Source organism: Rutilus rutilus (assembly GCF_951802725.1).
Source record: "Rutilus rutilus genome assembly, chromosome: 25".
In the NCBI taxonomy this organism is placed as follows: domain Eukaryota; kingdom Metazoa; phylum Chordata; class Actinopteri; order Cypriniformes; family Leuciscidae; genus Rutilus; species Rutilus rutilus.
Window position 1 is genome coordinate 16,152,410 of NC_140229.1, and position 21,206 is coordinate 16,173,615.

The following is a 21,206-nucleotide window of genomic DNA, read 5'->3' on the forward strand; positions in this document are numbered from 1 at the left end:
AGAATCATAAATAAATGTACTCATTGTTTTAATAATAAAGATGATTTATTACATGGGAACTTCTATAACTGTGTTTCAGAACAAAAAGCGAAATGAGACAAACATGTTGTAACACTCCTTTATAGCAATTTAAATTATGTTTTCTTCTCACAGATCCATTTAAAGTTTTTATTACATGAATAAACAGCCAACCCCGATGACAGATTTATGCCACAATCCTCATCGCCAGTGTTATCAAGGGGTTCTCCATCCCTCCAGAGCCTGCAACAGATCAGCATTATATGTTAAGTGCTGCTTTCTGTGTGACATGATGCTGACCGTTTTAAATGATTTATTGTTTAATGGCCGTATAGTCACACAGATATACAGAATGATTGTACGTAGTTGCTCAAGGTGTTTGTTTGGCATTGCTAGGGTGTTGCCAGGTGGTTGCTATGGTGTTTTGGGTGGTTGTAGTTGGTTGGTATGATGTACTGTGTGATTACAAAGGTGTAGCTGAAGTGTTCTAAGTTACCAAGGCATGTTATGTGGTTGCTCAGGCATTTCCAGTATTTCTGTAGTTGGTGGTTTTGGATGGAAAGATTACAGAATAGCTGATAGATAGACAGACCGACAAAGTCAGAACAGGCTGTAAGCCTGTGCCGAGTTTGGTGGATGTGGCTTTAGAGGAGTGTTTTCTCACCCAGAGATCAGTGTGCTGTCATCAACCCATTTCCATGTGCCCTCCACATCACTGTCAGTCAGACCAGTCCAGACTTCAGTACCACCAGAAACTCTTTTTAAAAACTCCTAATGAATCAACAAATATACTTTATAACCAAAACCCATACCCCTAAATGAAAACTAATTGTTTTAGTGTTTGTTTCATTTATGAATCAGTAATCTTCAAAGGTAAGAATTAAGAGGAAGAAATTGAAAGGGAGTGTGGAGAAAGAGTTAGCAAAGATCTATTTGGTGATACACCAACAGCAAAAGGATTTTTCTTTCCTTGTTTAGGGGTAAAACGAATTTTGAAATAACTTTGCAGCGGTGTAGTCTGTTAGTGATCATTCTGAGCGATTAAGTGGAGCGCACTGGCATAGAGCTGAAGATTGAGCGGAGCGTCACACCGCTTGCATACTCTACTCAGAATTACCTTGAAGGTTTTCTCAGACTTTGTCACTGCAAACTATAATTTAGTGCTTGATTATGGTCACAAACAAACATTCGCTTTCACTCACTTGTTCTTCTCTGTTGTTTATGATGATCAGATCTGCTCCTCTCTCTGTACAGTCTCTTCTGCTCTCAGTCCAGTTCTCTTTCTCTTTGGAGATGAAGTATAGACTAGATTGATAGCACTTCCATCCATCTGTAAAAACAACCAGTACAACAATTAGCCCCTTTTTCCCCCATCCACACTGACTGACACAACTTACTTATAACAGGTTACATCCAAAACATATAAACTATATTCTTTTAATATTGAATATTTGTGTAGTTTTAGTGTAGTTTTGTATTACCCATTTCACGTATCTTCTGCCAAAGTTCTGTCATCTCCTGTTGTAATTGCTGTTTTTTTTACATATTATATTATTATTATAATTTGATAAATGCATAATATTAGTGGCCAAGAGTGTTTTTCTGTTATTTAACTTGCTTATCTCTTCTGTGAGGTTTCTGTACTTGATGTTAAACTGGTCGATAATTTCACTGAGTTCGACACACAGCACTATGACTGCAGTCAGCTGAAGAACACACAGCAACACCAAACACACTGCAGCTGCTCTGGAGCTTCTGATCTTCACACAAACACTTCCTGTAGATCACAGATATGAAGATACTGTAAATATTTCTTAATCACTCATTAGACTTAAATGTGCATGTTAGTTATGTTACTATAATGAAATGAGTCTTAGTACCTGTGTCTTGAAGTGTTTGATGTGTTGCGGTGTCTGAGTTCTCTGTTTCTGTCCTGAGATCATGACGGCTTGTTGTGTCTCTGTTGGCATCAGTGATCATCTCCTCACCATCTTCTTGTACTTCAATGCTACTGTTGACATGAGTCTTCTTGCAGATTTTCTGTCTTTTAGAGTCCATTGTGTAAGTTGATCGTGTGGACGCTGCTGTGCACTGATGCTTTTAGAAGCTGAGCTTTATCTACAGCAATGTGACCACATTGAGCAGTCATATCATGTCTGCTTATATAAAAATGTTTTGGTTAAGGATACAGATAAAGGTGTTTTTTTTTTGTTTTTCTTCATCTTGTAAGTTAACTTTTATATCAATATAATTAAAATGTCTTACTTGCACTACAGTGTGAATCCATCTATACATCTGTCTGGAAATGTATTTATCGGATTGACCATCCATCCATCCGTCCGTTTAGGGTCCAATTCTTACTATTATTTAGTTGCTTATTAACATGCATATTACTAGGATATTGGCTGTTTATTAGTACTTGAAAAACACATGTTATTGCCTTGTTCTGCATGACCATATTTTGCATCCCTTAATCCTACCCAAACTTTACAACTACCTTACTAATTATTAATAAGCAGTAATTAGGAGTTTATTGAGGCAAAAGTCATAGTTAATAGTTAGTTAGAGAGAATTGGACCCTAATCTAATGTGTGACCAAAACAATTTAGAACAATTTTACTTTCTTCTGCAGGTCCAAACTGTGGTTAGATGGGGCTAAAGGTCCCTGTGATATAGGAGATGGATTGCAGAATTTGAGCCTTAAAGGTTGTATCAGCGATTTCAGGCCCAAACATAAATGATCACATTCATCTAATCTTTCCTAACGATCCGCTAGCAACCAATCACCGACAGGGGTGGGTGTTGTGAGGTTTTGCGCTCGTGCACGGCTGCCTATGACAGCTGCACGCGAAAACCTCACAACACGCACCCCTGTCTGTGATTGGTTGGAACACTATTTTTTTTTTGGTTTTGAGTAGTGGTGAAACCAACTGTTTTTGTGTGCAGATCTCAGAGCCTAGGCTGCCTACAGAGACGTGTTTTTTTTTTGATGGCATGCTTATGGGGCGGGCAGCTAGCGGATCGTTAGGAAAGATTAGATGAATGTGATCATTTATGTTTGGGCCTGAAATCACTGATACAACCTTTAACTCTTTCAGTTTTTTGTTGTTGTTGTTGTTGTTGTGTTTTTTTTTTTCTTTTTTTTTCTTTTTTTTGTGGCATTCACAAAAGTAAAGACTCATAACTTTTTTTTATTTTTAATTATAATTTTACATTTTGTAACTTTAATAATAATTTTTTTGGTGAAGTTTCCCTACGTGTGTGCTGCATCTTTGTCAGATGTTGTGGTGATAGCATAAAATAATCAAAAGTTACTGCATTTGTAACCAAGGTAGCCTTTTTGTTTAGCCTTGCATTTTTTTACTCTGAGGAGTATCTTGTACCAAAAATCCATATCACGGTATTTTTCAAAATTATACCAGTTTCACTGTATTTTTTTTTTTCCAAGCATGACTGGGTGTTGAGAGAGGAAATACTGCTGTAGACTGACTTAGAATGCCCTATTTTACTGTCATGAGTGAATATTGTAGAAAAGAATATTTGAAAAACAAAGCCTTAGGTAACAAAATATAAAATAAAAAAAGAAAGGCCAAAACATTTAGGCCAAAGTGGCGAAGATAAAAATCGTTGTCATTATTTTCTTTGTTATTAAAAATTAAGAACGAAGATACACATTACACATACACAACTTAATATACAAATGAAATAAACAGTGCTTTATTTTTTTCAGCTACAGTAGGTGTATTTAACAGTAGCATAGAAGAAGGTAATTAAATGAACAAATAGGAAAATAAAACACAACATAGACTTCACTGTATAAATGATACATTGATTAGTATTAAATCTACTATTAAAGTTCTCAGTCAAGAGCAGTGAGTGATTAACATTAAAGGATCGTTCTCCCAAAATTTTCAATTGTCATCATTTACTTTCTCAAGTTGTTTTAAACCCGAAGTTTCTCTCTTCTGTTGAAATAAATGTTATTTGGAAGAATGTGTTATTTTTCTCCTACTATGGAAGTCAAAAGGGACCAGCAACTGTTTGGTTAACCACATTCTTCAAAATATCTTCTTTTGTGTTCAGCACAAGAAAGAAATTAATACAGGTTTGGAACAACTTAAGAGTGAGTAAATACTAACAGAATTTTTATTTTTGGGTGAACTTTCCCTTTAAGGACTAGCGGCAGCATGTTTACTATTAGGCCGGGGACACACTGGGCCCTATCTTGCACCCAGCGCAATTGACTTTGTACACCGATGCATGTATCATTCCTATTTTGCACCCGCGGACTTTTCCCTCCACAGACGCACGTCGGTAAATTAGGAAATTAACTTGCGCTCCCGGGGGCGATTCAGCGTATAGAGGAGGTGTGTTCCGGTGCAAACGTTCCCTGGTGCTATTTTGCAGGTTTAGAAAACAATTGCGCCACTGACCAGGAAAAACCTAAGTCAGTGGCGCATTGCACATGTTATTCATATGCTATTTTAAGGGTGCATGCTTGGCCATAATCAATGTAGTGTGTGCACAACGCGCATGCACTTTGCTTATCTCATCTATACACAGATGCAGCAGTTCTCATTTTTAGAAAACCATACATTATTACAAGGAAAAATATTAACACACGAGGGAAAAAATTGTTGTGTCCATGAAGATGTGAAAAAGTAGGCATAAATCTAGCTTACACATTTACCAAAAATTGTATACGCCTGTTTAACCGAAGCTAATTTGGGTGGGTTTCTCGCATCCCCATACAATGTCACTTCTCTGTGTTTTATGGCCCTGACGAGAACGTTGGTCTCCTCGGCTGTGTACCGCTCCTGGCGTGCGCCTGGCAAATCTGCCATTATAATAGCAATCCGCCATGGAACAAGCACGCCTGCTCTTAAAGGGAATGTGAGATCCCTTTGTCGCTCTGATTGGTTTATTTCACGTTACGCCCAAACCACAACTATGAATAATGAAATTACTTCAGACCAACCCATTTTAGATTTGCGTCGGGTGCAAGAGTCATTTATCCCGCCAGTATAATAGCAACAGCGCCCAATACCCGCCCACAAAGTTACTTGCGTTTCGCGCTTGATACTTGCATTTCAGATCGTTAAAATAGGGCCCACTGGCTGCGTGGCGTGAGCGTCTCAGCTGCGTGGCGTGTCTGTTTTTATTTCGGCTCCCATGTTAACAGGTTAGAGCTTGCACACTGCCTGCGTGACACGCGGGTCTCGGAAAACGCATGCATGCTAGAAATAGAACCGAAGCCTATTTTTCACTCGACACGCAAGCGTGTTGGAAGCGTTTCCAGGCAAAATAGAATAGGAAAAGATATTTATATGTCATTTTAACACGAATACATATTAATAAATGATGTTTGAAAGTCTCTAGGTTTTGACATAAATGCAGATATAAATGTAGGCTAATTAAAAAAATATTATACATTTTCAAATATTGCACCTGTCAATACAGAACGAAATATTCTGTAGCCTATTTTGCCGTCAATACTGCCGACGTTGTCTTTGCTGCTATATATTTATGTTTAACATGAAGTATAGGCCTTCCACAACTCTCTCCCCATATGTCAAATATATCACCATTGAGGCATGTCACCTAGCAGCTGACACGCAGCAGATTTTTTTCTAAATTTTCTCTGTTTGCTTTCACTTTAGACATAACCAACTTTGTTTATGTAAACCTTGTGTGTATTCGCCAGTATTAGCGCAATAAGACTCAAAGGATTACTTAAGATAGCTGTTAGACAGGCTTTTAGTGCATGTGCGCTTCGAAGTGTAAGCGCTCAGAAAAGCGTATGTTAGAACAGCACATCAGCACGTGAATGACATGTTTAACTGGCAAGGCTTTAAAGCACATGCAAATAATGAACTTTTGTGAACTGCGGTGCGTTAACATTTGATGTGAATGTACATCGCGTTGTACAGTATGTTGAGACAGAGGTAGAATGCATAGAACTGATAGAATGCATGATACTACGATATTTCTTCAAAAGCAGATCGTGGAGACATTTTAATCGTCTACGATCAAAAAACGTTATATCGCACACCCTTATATTACAGTATATAAAAAATGAATATCAGAACAAAAATAAACACCGGTATTCGGAATGAAATGATACACCGTCCAGCACTTATAAGTAATTAGTTATAAGTCATTTTCTATGATCTGTGTCATGATGTTATGGTGCGTTCTATTCACTGATCTATATAATGAATGGATAGCTCATGATGTTCTAAACTGCCAGTAGGCAGTGAAGCCACCGGAAGTGTTTGAGTGGCCATCTTACGATTCCCTACAGAGGGCTCCAACGCCCGTTATACAGAGATTGGTAGCTCAGACGGCACTTTTAAAGGAACACTCCACCGTTTTTTCATATTAAACTATGTTATTCCCTTAACTAAGACGAGTTGATACCTCTCTCGTCTCAGTGCGTGCACTCAATCGCTCTGGCGCGCGGCGACACTTTGATAGCACTTAGCTTAGCCCAGTTCATTCATTAGGGACCAAACAGAGATGAAGTTAGAAGCGACCAAACACCTCCACGTTTTCCCTATTTAAATGCAGTTACACGAGTAGTTACACAACCAAGTATGGTGACACAAAATAAAATGTGGCGCTTTTCTAAGCGGGTAAAAAGGATAACTATAATGTATGGCGGAATAGCACTTGGGACTCGGGAGCACTTCGACTCGGCGCAGTAAAAAGTCACGTTGGTTCTAATGACAGAAGTGAGACGGAGAGGGGGAGCGGATTTTTCAGGCGTGACTTTTTACTGCGCCGAGTCGAAGTGCTCCCAAGTGCTATTCCGCCATACATTATAGTTATCCTTTTTACCCGGGGCACTTTAAACTCAATAATAATGCTGGTTGAGAAACACCTTTTTAGATAATAATCAATTACAAAAGTTTTGTTCTGTTAAACTTGCATAAAAAAAGGTGTGCGATGTTCCTATGGTGGTGTGAGTTGTGAAATACTCTTCTCACAGATCCATTGAAAAGCTGAATTACATGCAATATCAAGCCACCCGGATAAAGTTGGCCACCTTTGGTTACGATCCGCAGTCAGAGCACAGTTCTCTACTGTACCTCCATTAGGCTCTTTTGGAGCTCCAGCTAAAATGCCCCAGAAGCTGAAAATACAGATCAGCATTAGATGTTCAGTGCTGCTTTCTGTGTGATATGATACTGACTGTAAGAATCATTTATTTGATAATAATCAGTTCAGTTCAGTGATTTCTCACCCAGAGGTCAGTGTGCTGTTATCAACCCATTTCCATGTGCCCTCCACATCACTGTCAGTCAGACCAATCCAGGCTGCAGCAGAACCAGCCAAGTTCTTCACAAAATCCTGAGCAGATGAAATATTTGCACATTTCTGTAACGCTTTAGATTACAGCCCGCAAAGTACTGCGAAAGTAAAACAAATTTAAAGCGTACCTTTCTGTAATTACAGTGTACCTATAAAGTACGTACGTGTAGATATAAGGGATCAATATGTAAAGTTTAGGGAATAAAGGGGTAACAACCAGGAAAATTAACACATTATTTATACTGTAAAGGCATCTTTACACAGCCGAGTTAAGGCTGCTCTAAAGCGGCTCTGTGTCTGCTTAAAATTCTGTGTAAAGACACAATGATGCATAAAAGCAGACTTAAAATATGCTTAAAATAATCAAGAAGAGGGAGACAAAACATATAGGCCAAGCTCAATATTGTTTTAGCCAAATAAAGAAAAATGTCAGTCAACAAGGGACAATGAAGTAAAAGAGTCCTGTACTCACATAGTGAAGCAAACCACCAAAATAACAGAGTCGATGATGTGACAATGTTTCAAAGAACTCTTGGCCGACGATGTGTGTTATCAATTGGCTTTCAATGTTTGTAATCTTCCTTTGAAGAGACTGGCAGATCAACGTGCTGCTACATTTCTTTTAGATACGGTAAATGCTTATTTGGCGTCACTATGATTGTGCATTGAAATATTATATTCCAAAAATCATCTCCTTGAGGACGATATTTCACCCCCACACAACAGTGAAATCTGCTGTCCTGCCTGTTTCAGAGGTTGACTGCTAACGTTAGCAGAATTGTTCATGCTTTCATAATTCATAATTTCTTCTTTCACTTCTTTCTTTTTATTTAATTTTTTTTCAATATTTTATAACACTTAAAACTGTAGTTTTAAAATAATAATGTTCAAAGCATTGTTTCCCGTGATTTTAATTCCTGTGTAAATGCGTTACACAGGCACAAAAAATCTGCATACAAAATCTGTGTAAATGCAAATTTTGTGCTTTTATGCCGCTTCAGATTTGGTTTCTGTGTGGCTTTTTCTGTGTAAAGATGCCTTAGGTATTTTAGAAGTAAGGGATACTTATAATACTATTATTACTACTATTATTTATTTTTTTTATTACTGGGAAAATATACACTTGTTCCATGAAGTAACAGGGTAAGTTTGATATCCACAGCCTGTAAATGAAAGTGGTGCTTGATACCCTCTTGTTTCATGAAGTTAAATAGTAACTACAATAAAATTCATTCACGCAATCTGATATCACTGACTCTGAAACCTTTATTTGAAAAACAACTTAATTAAAAACAGATTTTTACACTTCTTATTCATTTAAAACTTTTTTTTAATCAACTTTTCATAAAAAATACTAAAGAAAGGAGCACGTTTTGTCCCTTTTTTTTTCTCTTGCTTGGCTTCTTCCTCTTCTTGTTCCTCTTTTTCTCTTTCATTATTTCTAATGATGAATCTTAAGAAGGAATCCCATGTCTATTGCTATTCTGTATTAGCCATTGTATTAAAAGAAACTAAAGTACACCCAGAAATGTTCTCGTACTTTACTCATCTTTTCACTTCCCGCTAACTGTCACCAGCACGTGCATGAGAGTCCAGTTCACGTTTGATGAAAACATAAGCTTGACCTAAGCGCGCTGGGAAACTCACGCAAGAAATGGGAGCTTGGAAAGACATTTAAATGTTACGTCATGCATTAACCACAGATCTAGCCAATCATCACTGGACATATGGATCATATAAGTCCGGTTAACACCCATTAATACGTTCGCAGATACTGACGCCAACTGTTAATTCAATCTTATTCATTATGTTCTCTTGCCTCCTGAGTCTTTCTGGTAGAACTGTCATTCTTGGTTTCTTGTGATTTTTCTCTTTGTTATTATCTGTTATTGTTTGTATTTTGTCATTTTTGTTTTAAAAATCTGACGGCATCCGACTTCCTCATGACTTTTATCATGAGTTTCTCTGCATGCTTTTGTCACACTTCATATTTCATTTACGTCAAGCTTGAACTCAACTCTCACATTCACGTGCAGGTGACAAACAATTATCGCTTCACTTGAGAAGACATTGATTCATTCATTGTAGAGCCCTGCTAAGGCCAAAAAATCCAGCCCTAACCCGACCCTGGCCCGTGGTGTTCAAGCCCTAACCCGACCCCAGCCCGTCAACGTCTGCAATTTTTCAGCCCAAACCCGACCCGACCCAAGATGAGACCAAAATCAATATCACTTTAAGCTCTCACTGATGCCTGCTGTCTCTGCTACACACACACACACACACTACTAAGAGGTAAACTTTTATTATAGGCCTCAAACATAACTACCACCACTGACAATCATGCCCATAAATATTAATACAGACTGTCCATTACAGAGAAGCATAAGCATGCTGTAGAGAATATTATATAGCCAAGCTATGTGATCCAGCAGCAAATAAGTAAATAAAGATTCACGGCCTACCTTTTTTTGTGTTAAGTAACTTTACTGAAGAACAATGTTTCAAAGAACTCTTGGCCAACTGGCTAACGTTATAATAACAATAATAATAAAAAATAAAATAAAAAACTTTTTTTGCTGACGTTATGCTACATGTACATTGGTCATCATTCACTGTTTATTTGCGAGTGTTGTGAAGAAAAAGAATAACACCGACTGTTGAAGATTTCAGGCTCATTCTTTGTTGTGGTAATCAAATCAAAACTCGTCTAAAATGCAGCTTTTCCTGAAGCATTGGGAGCTTTTAGTAACTCCTCTTCAACTTCTCCCTGATGCTCTGCATGGTCGCCTGTCTCTTGTATGCTGAAGCATTGCACGCGTGTCGTACTCGCGTAATCGCATATTGCGTAGGCGATGTATTGTGTTTATAATATTATCCATATAAGAATATTTCATACAGTCTTGCAGACCTCTAATTCATTGGGGTCGTATGGATTACCGTCTTTATTGGTGTGTGGACTGTTTGATGCTTCAACTTTTAGGAACCCATAAGCTTGCATTATATGTATTTCCACTGAGAATACAAGCACCACTTCCCCTATAACTACATGGAACAAGAGTATATTTCCACAGTATCAAAAAATGTTTTGCAATAGTTTTAGTTTTACCTGCCATGAAACATAGAAGCCCTTTTAAGAAACAGAAAGAAACAGCTGCACTTTTACTATAAAACACACACACACAAACACACACATTATTCTTTCTCACACTCACTTGTTTTTCTTTGTTGTTTATGATGATCAGATCTGCTCCTCTCTCTGTACAGTATCTTCTGCTCTCAGTCCAGCTCTTCTTCTCATTCGACATGTAGTAAAAACTGGATTTATAGCAAGCCCATCCACCTGTAAACAACCAGTTTACCTGTTAGCTCTTTATTCCCTAACACTCTCTTTTAACACTCACCTGTCATTAACTTATGACAGATAGTAAACTCATAGATTATGAACCCTAAAAGATACTGAGAGCACAACCCAACTCTATCATGCTTTAAAAAAGTATAGATGTATAATAAATAACTACATAGAAACTTTACTCTGAAGATGATGTCTTAGCTGTTCTCTGTCTTCTGTGAGGTTGTTGATCTTGGTTAGTAGCTGATCTTTCTCCTCAGTGAGGTTGGTAATGTTGGTTAGTAGCTGCTCTCTCTCTTCTCTGAGTCTGGTATTGTTGGTCAGTAGCTGGTCTCTCTCTTCTGTGTAGTTTGTGCTCTTTGTATGGATTTGAACACACAGCACTATGACTGCAGTCAGCAGAAGAACACACAGCAACACCAAACACACTGCAGCTGCTCTGGAGATTCTGTTCCTCACAGAATCACTCTTGGTTTCAGAGTTATCCGTTTCTGTCCTGACATTAAAACTAATTATAGGATCAGTATTAGCATAGATACTCCTCTCTTCTTCATCTTCTCTGTCCATACCATGTTTCTTGGGAATGTTCATATTGCTGTAAAAAGACATATTCAGTCTGCTTGTGTTGAATGTGAGATTATTATTATTAGTTGTTTCTTCAAATGGACTGCACCCTTATGCACTTCTGCTTTTGAGCTTTTACTTTTCTACTGTGGTCAAGAACATGTGATATCCTGTTAGAAAGCAAAAACTTGCAAAAAATAAATAAATAAATTGCTGACTAGACAAATAACTGTACTTGTCCTCATTTACTGCTGATCATTATGAAAAGTTGCTCTTGTATAAATGTACTTCTTCACTGAAGTACTGAAGCACTGAAGCACTGTGTGTGTCTGTGTGTGTGTGTGTGTGTGTGTGTGTGTGTGTGTGTGTGTGTGTGTGTGTGTGTGTGTGTGTGTGTGTGTGTGTGTGTGTGTGTGTGTGTGTGTGTGTGTGCGTATTTATATATACTGCTCAAAAAAATAAAGGGAACACTTAAACAACACAATGTAACTCCAAGTCATTCGCACTTCTGTGAAATCAAACTGTCCACTTAGGAAGCAACACTGATTGACAATCAATTTCACATGCTGTTGTGCAAATGGAATAGACAATAGGTGGAAGTTATAGGCAATTAGCAAGACACCCCCAATAAAGGAGTGGTTCTGCAGGTGGTGACCACAGACCACTTCTCAGTTCCTATGCTTTCTGGCTGATGTTTTGGTCACTTTTGAATGCTGGCGGTGCTTTCACTCTAGTGGTAGCATGAGACGGAGTCTACAACCCACACAAGTGGCTCAGGTAGTGCAGCTCATCCAGAATGGCACATCAATGCGAGCTGTGGCAAGAAGGTTTGCTGTGTCTGTCAGCGTAGTGTCCAGAGCATGGAGGCGCTACCAGGAGACAGGCCAGTACATCAGAAGACGTGGAGGAGGCCGTAGGAGGGCAACCATCCAGCAGCAGGACCGCTACTGGTCCTATTTTAACCATAGATTTTTAAATGTTTTGGAGTGGATGTGTCACAGCTCGTTTTCACGAGTAGCAGTCAACTGCGCCATGTGGAGATTAAAAAATATACTATCAATAAGATTTTTTTTAAAGGGGTCATATAATGGTACATGCACTTTTACAAGTTGATTGTACTGAAATGTCTGTTGGCAGTGCCTGTACACAACCATCATAAAATGATACAAATCCATCCAGTGTTTTTTTTTAATCTTCTTGTATGTTTTCCCCTTCTCTCAAATCAAGCCGGTCGACCGTGTGATGTCACACGGTCGGACGCCCCTCCCACGATTGTTGATTGACAGCAGCGTTTCAACACAGACCCCTCGCTCGTGAGCGAGCTGTCAATCATAGTCCGCGGCCGCGCGGTCATTGTTGATACGCTGGAGCACAGTCTATGAGCAGAATGCCGTCTAAGCGATTGTGGTGTTCTTGGGTATAATAACGAACACAGCAGTCATTTTGATGTTCCTAAATCTGAACCGCTGAAGACGCAGTGGCTGAGTTTTTTTTTCGAAGGGAATATTCCCCACGATCAACAGCAATGCTTTCATGTTTGCACGAATCATTTCACCAGACTGCTTTACAAACGAGAACATTGAAAAAGGTATATTAGCTCCTGTCTGAGTATGTGTTGTTTATGTGCCTAATGACTGTCATAGTCTCACAGATGTTTTTTAAACAGATCAGTAAAATTTTAGTGCTTCAGCCCTGACAGTTGTACCTAACAACACTGCATAGATACATTACACATCACGGACAAGCCTACATTTACCGAAAAAAAGTTTTTCATGACCATTAGCTGTAACATCAATCTGTCAATGAACTAACTTATACATCAGTAAACATATCTCACTACTCTAGATATGATCTCTAGTGAGAGCGTATCTCACTACTCTACCCTGCCAGTACACACAAAGATAGATCAAAGTGACATTACGTTAACCAACCATTCAGAAACGTCCTGTTTTCCAACTCCGGTTCAAATTGATATGGTTGCACAGTGTCCTCAGACACTCCCGCTGCCATTCTTCAAAATATAATGTTACCCTCAACTGTTGTCAAGGCAACACTCCACGTGTGTTGTTGTGGCAAAACGCCCACAGAACAGAGGGGCGGGTGAGCAAAGCTCATTATCATTTAAAGACACACGCACTTAAATAGCGTGCTGAAAACAGAGCTGTTTTTGACCAGGTAAAATGAGTGTTTTCTTACAATACTAATGAGAGTTTTTAATTAAAGTATATTACAAACTTTTAATTTAGACCCTAAAGAATCATATAAGCTTGAACAAAAATGTCATTATATGACCCCTTTAATAGGCTTATGTATTATGTTATTTTCTTCTTGTAATAATGAGTATAGCTTTGCATGGGAGTATTAACAGTGGTAAGACAATGGCCCAGCGGACTGCGCTACAACACATGGTGCAACTGCGCTTTAAAAGATCCGAGTTCAAGTCCCAGCTCGAGGTTCAACCTTCTCAAGCCAACATAGTTTGTTTGAAATATACATTTGTTGATTTGAAAAATAGCTTCATTCATTGTCTGTCATTTTTATTAGAATTAGGCTGTGTTTATATTTAATTGATATTTAATAATAAGAACATTGTAAACTTTCCCAGTCACTGCTGCTTTTTTACAAGAGTAAAAGAGTAGCCTACCCTACCCTGAACCAGCTGGGACAATACTAATTTAAAATAATATTAATTGATCTATAATATTTGGATGCTAAATAAATTAAAAAGATTGCATCTTTAAGGGAAACATTTTTGACAAGCATTTCTAAAAAAATAAAAATAAACTTTTTAGAGGATGTGAAACTAATCTATAACTAAAAGACATTTCCTCTCATAAGACGTCAGTAATATCACAGCATATTTGCATGCTCATGTCAGGCAGCCATAAGTTAAAAGCAGACTGATGCTGTTGTAAAGCGCACTAAGTGCATTATCAAGAGATAAACTGCTTTCAGGTCATGTATCTGTGGAAATAAAGACTGAACATTCCCTAAATTTCTACTGTGTCCTCAATCATTTTTGTCTAGGAAGTGGAAGAGGAAGTTAGCCAGATTTAGCCGTTAGCCTAGCATTAACATCAGTCTGTTGTTCCTAGTGTGAGGCTGCAGACTCTTGATCTGATGTGTGTTGGAGCTCATCATTTGGTCGTTTGGCATCACTGGAATTGAGATATCGGAAGTTTAACAGTTTTATTATAAATGTTGAGTAACGCTTCTAGCCTATACATATTAAAACAACAGAAAACTGCAGAGAATCTACACACATGAAACTGTAAAATATAACAGAAACAAATTATTCTGCTTAATGATTTAATAATGAAGATGATTACAGCAGAACTTGTAGCTTACAAATAAGTACAAGTACAACAATTTTTTACAAACACAATATTTTACATGCTTCCTATTAGCAATCACATTTTATCATATTTTGTTTTAACCCCTTACTCTACACCCCCCATTTTGGCAAATGGGGCATAAATGATATACCGAAAATAAAAAGGTTGCTGCTCATAAATCATTCTGAGTAGACACATAACCAACATATATTTAGAAAGTCAACACAGTTCAAGACTCATAATTACTCAGACTGTTATTAATATGGAGAGACTGTATATAAGCTCAAACATAAAAAAACTAAAATAAAAATATTAAGAATATAACTTTTAAATGTATAAAAATATGATGTCTGTGTTATAGATATATAACCCATAGTAATGGATGTTGAACAACAATAATCTTGGGCCATCGGCGATCTTTGAGCCTTAAGATGCTTTTCTCTCACATACCCTTTTAAAAACATTATTACATGGATAATCATGCCATCCTGATGAATACAGCACAGCACAGTCTTCCTCTTTGCCCATGTTACTATTTGGCTTTCCAGTCGCCCAGGAGCTGAAACTACAGATCAGCATTAGATGTTCAGTGCTGCTTTCTGTGTGATATGATACTGACTGTAAGAATCATTTATTAGATAATAATCAGTTCAGTTCAGTGTTTTCTCACCCAGAGGTCAGTGTGCTTCCATCAACCCATTTCCATGTGCCCTCCACATCACTGTCAGTCAGACCAATCCAGATTTCATCATCAGTTTTAAAAAGATCCTAATAATAGAATAGGAGTGAAATCATTTTGTAAAATGTAAAAACAAAAAAACCTAACACGCATCTAATGTAAGTAAATTAATCATGAATCTGAATCAATTAATCAGTAGCCGCTTTTCCACTTTCAGGATTCACGATTATATTTATAAGCTTGCAATTCGATTTTGATCTCTACTCGGTATCGATTCATTTTGATATACTGTATATTTATTAAACAAAAATAAATGTCCTTTATTTATTCAAATAAACATAAAATAGTACAAACTTTGCTGAAGTGAATGTTTTGAAAAAGTATTAGATATTATGCAAACCATATTACTTTAGCTAAAGTATTTGTGTCAATAATGGGGGCCTTTTGCCCCATCATGATGAGCCTTTAACCCGCAGAGTGGGGTAAAAGGTGCTACTCGCCACCTCGTATATTTATACGATTTTTAGACAAAACAAACTGCTTTAATGATTTATTTTCCCACAAAATGTGTTGATCCATCAATGTTCAGTTAGAACTTAGGCCTGTAGGACTATACATTTTTCCCAAAGATAAAAAAATATTTTTCAACTAATGTTGCAAAAGGCTCCTCGCTAGTTATTTTTTTCTTGCTAACTGTACAGTTTATGGCTTTTCTGAGATCAATGTAACGTTACCTGAGATTGTTTACAAGCTGCTTTATCCACGATTGAAACAATGATTGAGCGATTACATGAGACCTGTTACATTTCAGAAAGTTGTACTGGTTCTTTAATATACCTTCTGATGTTCATGTATGTTATTTTGTCCTGTAACAAGTAGTAAAACGGAAGAGATAATTGGTTCAAGTGCATTCTAGGGCTGGTCCAAATACCATTTTTTGAGCTTCGAAGCTTCGGTAGTAATGAACATCGAATATTCGAAGCTTCGGAGAGACGGGGCTGAACATATTCTTCTCTCTAATAAAGGCAGGAATCTCTATGTGTCTGTCTGTTTGCATTTTGATTATTTCGAGAACCATTCATCCAATCGACTTCACAAGGGAGTGCAGTGTCGCATTTGGTGCAATATAGATGAACACGCGAGACGTGACACATTCAGAATTTTATTAGTAAACTACAGAACAGCGCGAGCGGGAAGCGGCGCACCTCACGCGGGCAGGGCTTATATGCTCCGAGAACGGACACTGCACTAGTGATATAAAACGCACACACACAGGTCTGTTAACTTAAGCAAAACTTTTAAGGTAGTCTAATATTTTTTCTGACTAACTAAATTGAATAAAGAAAAAACTAAATTTAAATAAAGAAAAACGAAATTTAAATAAAGAAAAACGAAATTAAGTTAAATTAAAAACGAGATTAATTTAGATTGATAATAACGGGTAAAAAGGCTAATACATAGCACTTCCATCCATCTGGTAACACAACCAGTTTAATTATGAGTTGTTTGTTCTCGTCTACACTAAACTGAAACTTACTAATAACAGCTGGTACACACAACAGAAACACTCCTTCATTTTAATGAAATCTAAACATTTGTGTAGTTGTAGTGAAGTTCGAGATTACCCATTTGACGAAGGTGTTTTGACAGTAGTTCTTTCTCCTCATTTAACTGGTGATTTTGTTTAGTCATGTTGTTATTATTATTCTCTAATGCATCATTCTTTTTTAACAAGTCTTGGATCTCAACAAGTAGCTTTTTCATGTCTTGGATGTATTTTTCCTCACTGTTTTCATACTCATCAGTCTTTGTTCTGAGTTCGAGACCCAGCAATATGATCGCCTCAACCAGAAGAACACACTGCAGCACCAAACACACTGTCGCTTTTTTGTATCTTCTGTTCTTCACAGAATCAATTCCTGAACACGACAGACATGAAGATAAATGTTTCCTAATTACTCACATGATTGCAATGTGTGTGTTAGTTGTTGTTATAATGAAATGAATCGCAATACCTGTGCTGTTCCTCTTGCACATTTTCAGTCGTTCAGAGTCAAATTGTGTAAGTTACTCGTGTGGACGCCGCTGTGTACTGATGCTTTTAGAGATCAACTTTAACTACACCACTGTGACCACACTGAATTGTCATATCCTTTCTACATACAGTACATATATATATATATATATATATATATGTCGACTACTAGAAAAACTAGTCATGTTGTTAAGGCTTTTGATATAAATGCAATCACATTTTTTTCACATTTAATTTTTTTTTTTTATATATAGAATGGTTCAAATTATTGATTCCTCTTAAATGTGAAGTGTGTAGTCTCTGCATCACTAATCTCACCAGACAGAATTCAAGGAAAAAAATAGTCACCCCCGAATTCACTCCATTTTTTTGAGTTAATGTATATAAACACATTCAGTAATGTGAGGCCTTTTACACACTTCAGCTTTAATTGTGATTTTGGTGGATGAGAAGCTGGTTATGGAGTTCAAATATTGGTTTAATTAAGTTGTATACCGTATATGACAAAATACACAGTAATCTTCAAAGTTAAGAATTAAGAGGAAGAAATTGAAAGGGAGTGTGGAGAAAGAGTTAGCAAAGATCCATTTGGTGATACACCAACAGCAAAAGGATTTTTCTTTCCTTGTTTAGGGGTAAAACGAATTTTGAAATAACTTTGCAGCGGTGTAGTCTGTTAGTGATCATTCTGAGCGATTAAGTGGAGCGCACTGGCATAGAGCTGAAGATTGAGCGGAGCGTCACACCGCTTGCATACTCTACTCAGAATTACCTTGAAGGTTTTCTCAGACTTTGTCACTGCAAACTATAATTTAGTGCTTGATTATGGTCACAAACAAACATTCGCTTTCACTCACTTGTTCTTCTCTGTTGTTTATGATGATCAGATCTGCTCCTCTGTCTGTACAGTCTCTTCTGCTCTCAGTCCAGTTCTTTTTCTCTTTGGAGATGAAGTAAAGACTAGATTGATAGCACTTCCATCCATCTGTAAAAACAACCAGTACAACAATTAGCCCCTTTTTCCCCCCATCCACACTGACTGACACAACTTACTTATAACAGGTTACACCCAAAACATATAAACTATATTCTTTTAATATTGAATATTTGTGTAGTTTTAGTGTAGTTTTGTATTACCCATTTCACGTATCTTCTGCCAAAGTTCTGTCATCTCCTGTTGCAATTTCCGTTTTGTTGAAATCAGGGTTTTATTATCATTTGATAAATTCATAATATTAGTGGCCAAGAGTGATTTTCTGTTATTTAACTTTCTTATCTCTTCTGTGAGGTTTCTGTACTTGATGTTAAACTGGTCGATAATTTCACTGAGTTCGACACACAGCACTATGACTGCAGTCAGCTGAAGAACACACAGCAACACCAAACACACTGCAGCTGCTCTGGAGCTTCTGATCTTCACACAAACACTTCCTGTAGATCACAGATATGAAGATAAATATTTCTTAATCACTCATTAGACTTAAATGTGCATGTTAGTTATGTTACTATAATGAAATGAGTCTTAGTACCTGTGTCTTGAAGTGTTTGATGTGTTGCGGTGTCTGAGTTCTCTGTTTCTGTCCTGAGATCATGACGGCTTGTTGTGTCTCTGTTGGCATCAGTGATCATCTCCTCACCATCTTCTTGTACTTCAATGCTGCTATTTACATGAGTCTTCTTGCAGATTTTCTGTCTTTTAGAGTCCATTGTGTAAGTTGATCGTGTGGACGCTGCTGTGCACTGATGCTTTTAGAAGCTGAGCTTTATCTACAGCAATGTGACCACACTGAGCAGTCATATCCTGTCTGCTTATATAAAAATGTTTTGGTGAAAGATTCAGATAAAGGTGTTTTTTTTTTTTTTTTTTACTTGTAGTTAACTTTTATATCAATATAATTTAAATTTCTTACTTGCACTACAGTGTGAATCCATCTATACATCTGTCTGGAAATGTATTTATCGGATTGACCATCCATCCATCCGTCCGTTTAGGGTCCAATTCTTACTATTATTTAGTTGCTTATTAACATGCATATTACTAGGATATTGGCTGTTTATTAGTACTTGAAAAACACATGTTATTGCCTTGTTCTGCATGACCATATTTTGCATCCCTTAATCCTACCCAAACTTTACAACTACATTACTAATTATTAATAAGCAGTAATTAGGAGTTTATTGAGGCAAAAGTCATAGTTAATAGTTAGTTAGTGAGAATTGGACCCTAATCTAATGTGTGACCAAAACAATTTAGAACAATTTTACTTTCTTCTGCTGGTCCAAACTGTGGTTAGATGGGGCTAAAGGTCCCTGTGATATAGGAGATGGATTGCAGAATTTGAGCCTTAACCTTTTCAGCCCTAAAGGCATTTTTAGAGGTGTTTTTTTTTTTTTTTTTTTTTTTTTTTGAGTGACATTCTCAAAAGTAAAGACTCATAACTCCAAAACTATAGCAAGGAGAGTCAAAAGGTAGATATTGTTTGATAGAAATCCTCTATTTTTACATTTTACATTTGTACATTCTCGAGAAACTGCTGATAAAATACAAATACAAATATATATATATATATATTATTAATATATATATATTTTTTTTGTGAAGTTTCCCTAGATGTGTGCTGCATCTGTGTCCGATTTTGTGGTGATAGCATAAAGTAATCAAAAGTTACAGCATTTGTAACCAATGTAGCCTTTTTGTTTAGCCCTTGACACCCCCTAATGGGCTTTTTTTACTCTATTAAGAATATCTTGTGACCGACACAATGGATTATGTTTATTTTGGACTCTTTTAAAACGGGAGCATCCACTTTAAGTAATGATAAGTAATTAGTATTACTTGGTGTTGGGCGGTATGACCAAAATTCATATCACGATATTTTTCAAAATTATACCGATTTCACGGTATTAAGAGGGGTTTTTTTTGTTTTGTTTTTTGTTTTTTTCAAGCATGACTGGGTGTTAACCAGATTTTCTACTGAGTGAGAGAGGAAATACTGTTGTAGATTGACTTAGAATGCCCTATTTTACTGTTATGAGTAAATATTGTATAAAAAATCCACATAGTATAAATACAGGTTTGCAAGGCTGTTTACAAAGAGTTGCCAGCAGGAGGCGCTTTAGGAGTGGCAGAAACTCCTCGGTAACAGCTGTACACAAACCAGCAACGCTCATAAATGCTGCTTTATCAGGAAAGATAAAGAAAGATTCATTTGTAATAATCATTAGAATCTGCTGTAAATAATGATGTTTTGTGAAAATAACGCCATTTTCCACAATCGGAGCATGTTTCATGAAGTTACGAGCGAAAGCGTGATTAATGTGTCATCCGTATATTATTTCCATATGGGTCTTGCGTGGCTTCGCGTATAACAACTCGCTCAAGTTTAGTCAATTATGCTTAAATATTATGCTTGTTGTAGTCTATCCATGAGACCTTTCAAATGACATAAGACACATGACTATTTGAGCTGTGTGATGTTTTTGACACATTTCAGTACATAGTACAAAAAAATATAGATAGAGGACAAACAGCAAACCGGCTGTACACTTTGGGTTTAAATGGTTAAACAATCTAATTTCAAATTAATTTAGACTTTGTAAACTACTGAAAACATGTAGTAGTACTGGCAAAAATGATTCTGGTGTTGAAGAGAGAAAGACGTGCATTTTTCAAATGTAATGTAAAAAGATATGTATTAGTGTACTGATTCACACACGTATATATTATACTTGTTTCCTGACTCACTGTATTGATCTGATCAGTCTTCAGTATATGAGTTGTGTGTCATCTGAAGGTTTTATGTTTTTGTCTTCCACCAGAGCTACTCATTTTGTGGTCTTGGTTAAAGCTGTTATTGGTTAATTAAGATTTGATTGATAAACTTCACATTTAGGCTCATTTTTTACATCATG

At 37.0% G+C, this 21,206-nt stretch overlaps 3 protein-coding genes across 12 annotated transcripts in view; 1 reads left to right on the plus strand and 2 right to left on the minus strand.

Moving 5' to 3' along the window:
• The window catches only part of cadm2a (cell adhesion molecule 2a), a 434,133-nt gene that overhangs the window by 243,274 nt on the left and 169,653 nt on the right, over positions 1–21,206 (plus strand). The gene's annotated exons all lie outside the window — the stretch shown is intronic.
• Positions 24–19,860, minus strand: LOC311285364 (C-type lectin domain family 17, member A). Of its 2 annotated transcripts, none has more exons than XM_084400992.1 (5): positions 18,824–19,860; positions 18,432–18,725; positions 18,152–18,279; positions 683–789; positions 24–261 (listed from the first exon to the last, which is right to left on the minus strand). In XM_084400992.1, exons 1-5 carry the CDS (start codon positions 18,999–19,001, stop codon positions 135–137), a joined length of 834 nt encoding a protein of 277 aa, XP_084257118.1. In that variant the 5' UTR covers positions 19,002–19,860; the 3' UTR covers positions 24–134. The 2 variants fall into 2 exon arrangements, with proteins under 2 accessions (XP_084257118.1, XP_084257117.1); XM_084400991.1 differs by lacking the exons at positions 24–261; positions 683–789 and adding exons at positions 13,943–15,145; positions 15,251–15,348 and having other exon boundaries at positions 18,824–19,857.
• On the minus strand, positions 3,714–11,505 carry LOC311285363 (uncharacterized protein). The gene is made up of 4 exons (XM_084400990.1): positions 10,864–11,505; positions 10,545–10,672; positions 7,265–7,371; positions 3,714–7,153 (listed from the first exon to the last, which is right to left on the minus strand). The coding sequence occupies exons 1-4, from the start codon at positions 11,288–11,290 to the stop codon at positions 6,973–6,975; spliced, it is 843 nt and encodes a 280-aa protein (XP_084257116.1). The 5' UTR covers positions 11,291–11,505; the 3' UTR covers positions 3,714–6,972.

Bases quoted from the DNA above. Each gene is read 5' to 3' on its own strand.
- LOC311285364 (XM_084400991.1), bottom strand. From the start codon at position 19,001: ATGGACTCTAAAAGACAGAAAATCTGCAAGAAGACTCATGTAAATAGC. The intron at 18,726-18,823 runs GTACTAAGACTC...TGTGATCTACAG, and splicing joins TCAAACACTTCAAGACACAG to GAAGTGTTTGTGTGAAGATC. The intron at 18,280-18,431 runs GTAATACAAAAC...TTGTTTTTACAG, and splicing joins GCAGAAGATACGTGAAATGG to ATGGATGGAAGTGCTATCAA.
- LOC311285363 (XM_084400990.1), bottom strand. From the start codon at position 11,290: ATGTCTTTTTACAGCAATATGAACATTCCCAAGAAACATGGTATGGAC. The intron at 10,673-10,863 runs GTAAAGTTTCTA...GGTTGTTTACAG, and splicing joins GCTAAGACATCATCTTCAGA to GTGGATGGGCTTGCTATAAA. The intron at 7,372-10,544 runs GTGAGTGTGAGA...TCATCTGCTCAG, and splicing joins TAAACAACAAAGAAAAACAA to GATTTTGTGAAGAACTTGGC.